Source organism: Pteropus alecto, unplaced genomic scaffold, assembly GCF_000325575.1.
Source record: "Pteropus alecto unplaced genomic scaffold, ASM32557v1 scaffold81, whole genome shotgun sequence".
NCBI lineage: Eukaryota > Metazoa > Chordata > Mammalia > Chiroptera > Pteropodidae > Pteropus > Pteropus alecto.
This window is the reverse complement of record NW_006433378.1, coordinates 19,227,358-19,233,179: the sequence shown is the minus strand read 5'-3', so window position 1 is coordinate 19,233,179 and position 5,822 is coordinate 19,227,358. Positions and strand designations below refer to the sequence as shown.

At 36.4% G+C, this 5,822-nt stretch overlaps 1 protein-coding gene across 6 annotated transcripts in view; it reads left to right on the top strand.

Moving 5' to 3' along the window:
* Positions 1 to 2,159, top strand: part of GRIK1 (glutamate ionotropic receptor kainate type subunit 1) — a 339,264-nt gene extending 337,105 nt beyond the window's left edge. For 4 of the 6 annotated variants that reach the window (XM_025044238.1, XM_025044237.1, XM_006908256.2 and 1 more), the window contains one exon: positions 1,698 to 2,159. In XM_025044238.1, the coding sequence (XP_024900006.1) occupies positions 1,698 to 1,853 (156 nt within the window). In that variant the 3' untranslated portion in view covers positions 1,854 to 2,159. Of the gene's footprint in view, positions 1 to 1,209; positions 1,297 to 1,697 lie in introns of all 6 variants that reach the window. The other 2 variants (XM_006908255.2, XM_025044236.1) reach the window with 1 other exon arrangement.
* Positions 2,160 to 5,822: the final 3,663 nt, after the last annotated feature.

The following is a 5,822-nucleotide window of genomic DNA, read 5'->3' as shown; positions in this document are numbered from 1 at the left end:
TCTTTTCCTTCCATTTTAATCTTCTTCCTGAAACCAGAAATGTCCTGGGCAAAACACCCTTCTTCCATTGAAATAAATTTTTGAGCAAAGTTTGCAAAACCCCAATACAACGCTATCAACCACAAAGACACTATATAACATCCATTTGATCTTAGTAACAACACATAAACTTCACATCACAGAGTATCACAGAAATCACATTTCATTCATGACATACTTATTATAACATTTTTTGAAGTGTAATTCATGGAAAACATTTTGAATCATACTGCTCTTAATTCGCTGAAGCCACGACTTACCATTTTGAAGAAAATTAATGTGCATGACCTGAATTTTCATTTTCTAGTGCCATAGGAAAATGAAAATGGAATTCAAGTCCTGTAAACACTTACGCATAAAAGAGACAAGAAGTCATTTGCAAACAACTAGTGTTTTTACAGGTGTATGTATGATAGACCAATAATTTATATTTAGCATCTAAATATATATGTATATATATATATAGAGAGAGAGAGAGAGAGTTCTCAAATAATGTAGAAAAATTAAAAATACTACTTAAACTACATCAACTCTTTTAAGGAACAAATTGGAGTGGAAACTTTCAAAAATATATGTTGCACATTGAAGTTCAAGGCCTACACTAGACATTCGTACTTTGCACTCACAGGACACCAATATCCTCCTATCAGGCACTCGTGACCTAGAGAAATCATCTGGTTAAGTGATGTCATTTAACTTCCAACCATACACATTTTGTAAGTTTATGGTAAAGGAGCAATGCTCACACTCCTATACATTTTACCAAGGCTTTGATTTTTTTAGAGAATATTTTAAGAGTAATCTCATCAAAAACAATACTACTTTATAGACGGGAATCTCTACAAGCAGGAATTTATCACTCAAAGATCTTATCTTGGCTGGAAGAAATGGAAGCAAATTATGTTTCATTATGCCATTTATATACTGTGCATGTGAATAGATACAATGGAATTGTAATAGATATGTACGTATGTATGCCATCTGCATATGTATAACATTTGATAATCATAATTTCATTTTCTTTTTGTATTATGCCATCATCTTTGCTGTGCAGTTCAGTATCACATTATTTTCATTTCAACCACAGCTGCATCATTGCTGCTGCCAGATCTCTGTTTTTTGGAGAAAATACACAATTTAAAATTGTTTTTTTTTCTTTTTTTTTATCAGAAAGGAAAGTCATCAAGAATTAGATTTTATTTTAGGAACAAAGTAAGGTTTCATGGGAGAAAAAAACAAAGCCTTGGTGTAGAGAAGGTTTGTTCATTTTCTATAGCGTTACTGAAGTGTCCGTATGCCTTGATAAACCTCAATGTTTGGATCATCTCAATGGGGGAATGACTTAATTTTAACTCTCTTTTGGTGTCTCAGCAAAGGTAAGTTGTCTATTTTGAGAGCCTATCTGGGTAGTTTTATACTACTGCACTTGTGAATGAAACCCCAAAGGTTACCCAGCTAACTTGTCACCTCGGTATTCCCAAGTAGAAAAGGTGGGTGGCCAACGGGTGGAGGAGGAGGTGTGGGAACTGGCTGGGAACTTTCTTTGTGCCAGAGGTGCCTTAGACCAATATCTTGTATTTATTTAGGCGAGAGACAAATCGACAGAAGATGGAGATAAGTTTGTTTAAACTGATGCTCTATTATTTCATGTTCTCTAGTGTCTCTCTTTCAATGCCATCATGGAAGAACTTGGAATCTCACTAAAAAATCAGAAAAAGTTAAAGAAAAAGTCAAGAACTAAGGGGAAAGCTTCCTTCACAAGTATCCTTACTTGTCATCAGAGACGAACTCAGAGAAAAGAAACTGTGGCGTGATCCAAGAAAATACCTGTAGGAATCTTTCAGGAAGAAAAAGGATAAGCTCACCACAGATTTTAGGAGAGAGGCTTTCTGACAAGTGTGTGGCATATTTCCATATATCTATATACATAACTCTGATTATATATATAGATATAAGAAATACAAAAGTTTGAAAAGCTCACATAGACATTACTTGGAAAGCGACACCGGTTCTTTTGAAATGAATTTGTATGCTCACTTATTTTGCCTTTTCTCTTTCATCCCAATAAATCGCTGTGTGTGCTTTTTAAATAATAATAAAACAACAGGGATTTTTTTTCCTAGAACAAGTTTGAGTGTTGTTTTGTTCTCCATTGCTTGCTCCCATTCAACTGTTTGGTTGCCAAGTATCATCAGATGCTATTTTGATGAATCCTCTTACCTGTTCAGACAGAGTGATTTCTGCCTGAATTTAAAACAAAACAAAACAAAACAACAAAAAACTCTTAGTTTATTTCAAATAACTAATTATTATTAGAAAGTAAAACCATTCGTCTTTATAAAACCATTTATAAAACATAATTTTATAAATAGTTTAAATGGTACTTGGAACATCAGTGAGTATAAGATATAAGGATACTAAAAAGGGAAAATTCATTTAAAAAATAAAAACACCTAACACGCTCTGGGTAACATTCTAGGTTCTGGGGAGACCACGATGAGGAAGGCTGATATGATCCCTGCTCTCACCCTGTTTATAGTAAAATGAAAAAGAACAACTGTCAGTTACTCAAAGCAGGATTTGCACTTCCTCAGGGGAAGTGAGAGCTGAAGGAAAATGAAGAAGTATTTCACCTGGCACCGAGGCAGGGACATCTTCCTGGACACGAGTTACCCAGGTGCAGGGAGGGACATAAGATGGAGAAGGTAAGCATTTCAGGCTGAGGAAGCAGCATAACCAAAGTAAGAGAAAGAACCAAAATAATAAAGGAAAAGGGAGCTCGGTGAGGCCAAAACTCAAGGAAATGCAATGAGCCTGACGGGTAACAGTCACTCTGGCTGAGAGTAGAGAAAGAATTGAGGGAAAGAAGACTGAGGGGAAGAAAAGAAGCTCACCTAGAAGGCTTTTTCAGGAACGCAGAGGAAGAACGAGATAGCCTGGTGTGGGGGAAGGAGGAGAGGGAGCCGAGGCATCATTCACTGTGTTGGGAAACAAAATGGGAAAGGAGCAGACATTGGATCAATATTTCATATAATTAAATCCCATTGGTTTCTGGAGGATTATTCTATAACCAAAAGAAATTTTTAATGTACTCCCATCAGAGTTTAAGGGCAAAAATATTTCCAGACATAAAAAGAAAAAAAAAAAAACCACACCTTTAAAATAGCAGTAACAAATATTGGACAGATTTTTTGTGTGTGTGATTATAATAAACACTCAGATTTGGGATCAATCAGAATTTTATTAACAACAAAGAGAAGACAGTCTAGTTCATTAAAAATGCATCAAGATGTTTACATAAAAAACTTACAGATAGAAATACAATGAATCCAACTAGGTGAATATGGACTAGAATGATAATAGAGAGAAATATGCAGTTTATTCAGTTCACTAAAAATTATACTAAAGGCATTCTATTTTACATTTTCTAATGTAACAGCATGATATTTTATCTCTTATTTCAGAAAATATGACCGTATCTTTTTACATACTGTTGTATTAATTCGTGGGAAAAGATGTCAACTTTTAATATCTAAAATATATTGTGTGTCAATTTAGTTTATAGACAACTCGAGGCCCACTAACCACATTCTTTTCCACTTATTGATAACTGAATTTTCATTCAAGGTATATAATGCTTGCTATGAATAACTGTTAAAAATATGTCAAACTAGGGAAAACTGCAAAACAGGACTTTGTCAGCTACTAAATGCACTGCATAATCACCTTTCTTTCCCCTCAATATTTTCATTCTGAAAGCATATGTGGTGTGTACACACATATATATGTTTCTGTGTGTGTCTCTGTGTGTGACAGTAAATAACAGAGTAAACCAGTGAGTTCAGAGGAAAGAAGAAGAAGAAATTGAAGAATATTTGGCAGCTCATCCAGAAAAATCCCTGAGAACAACCATGAATCTTTGAGATTCCTCTCCCTTTCACTAAAGAACAGTCACCCATACACCGTTGGATAGAAGTCGATGGCAAAGTTAATTAAAACTAGATCTAACATTTTTTCCTTCAGTAATTTCTTGATGCTAATAGGAAAAGGTGAAATATTCAGAAAGAGGGTGATGGATGTTGACCAAAAGATGATATTCTCAGTGAAGAATGATTTTCCTTTCAAATTTCAAATCTGGCCCATCTGGCCTCTAGTGTAAAGAAAAGGGAAGAGACACAGTATTCACTTCTGACATTGACCTCATGGGGTTGCTGATATATCTAAGGGTTCAGAGTTTTTCATTCTTAACCTAGAAAAAGCTGGAGAGAGACAGAAGTAAGGAGGAAATGGGTTAAAGAAAACTAGGTGGAGATAGAGTATACTTGACTAGGATGTTTTTGCTCTATCTCAGCAGTTCCTGCCTTAATTTAACTCTTTGCCTGACCTGCAAGGACTCAATAGGTTCTTAATCAAGAAGCTCCTGACACTGTTATTTCAAAGGAGGAAACGTAGGAGCGCGCGTTCCGAGAAAGGTATTCCTAGGAGCCATCCAAGCACTGTGGTTTTTAAAGAAACATAAAGTCTACTGGTCCCAAAATGCGTGGCCAACCGGCTTCTCTTTAATGTCAGAGGGGCAAATGCTTTGAGTAACAAACTGTCTAAAAGAGACCCAAGTTACAATCTACTTGCTCACATCATTTATTAGTTGACTCCTTTGACTCGGAGCAATGAGAGGCGATCAGGCATTACCTGATCAAGGACATCCAAAGGAGTGTCACAAGGTGCAGGGCTAGGGCAGGCATGCCATTCCACCTAAGGTAACAGAGTGCTGGAGAAGGTGCCTGCTGGGGTGGGAACAGGTAATAAAAGGGGAGGCAGTGACTTCAAGTGCACACGCAGTTCTCAGTTTTGTTCAAGTCTAGTCCTATACACAAAGAGAAATTTTTTTCAGTTACATTTCCTAAAAACTGGCTGTGTAGAGGAGAGAAGCAGGATGAAATAGACACAGCAATCCGCTAGAGTGAAGGCATTATGCTATACTTACACATTGTCACTCAACGTCAAATAAGCCTTAAGAATGAAATGACCGGCATTAAACCATCTTGACACAGTGACACTTAGAAATCCAGAAAGACGTAAGCGGGCTTTGCAGGTAGGTGTCCTTAGAGTACGTCACAGATGCACTAGAGAGACTTATTTTTAAGCTTTAACCACAAAATACCCAACTAGAGAAGTTTCTTCATTTTTACACAGCCTAGTCAGTTAACCGAGATCCCAAAGTGAATTTGTGGGTATGGATTATCTATTTTTGTTTACCTAATTCAGATCCTCTTCCTTTATTTCCTCCTTCACTTACCATCCCTTGTTTCTTCATTGGTAGAGTACTCAGACATCCTAGACTGTACTGAACAGTTCCACATTAAACCTGAAAGTGTGAAGCCCTATAGGATAGGCACCCTCTGCACCTCATGAAAATGTCCTAATCTGGACAGTAAATCACAGCATATTTTACTCATTGGTCTCAAGCTTCCTCTTCCTAGAAGCCACGCAGTTCTATTAATAAAGTTGAAAACTCTAATGGTGATAAAAGAGGAGCCTCTTTCAAAGAATGTCAGATTGACCTTGACATTTCATTTGGACGTGATGAGAAAGATTACAGATATTGCTATAGCTATAGCTATATATGTAGATATAGGTATATATAGAGTGGGATCTCATGAGCTAAGTTCTCAGTAAATATTGATGTTATGTCATCAGATGTCAATAACGGTAATAGCAGCTATCATTTTATGAGGATGTGCTAAACCCAGGTGCATTGTATGAACTGCACAATATTTGCTCGT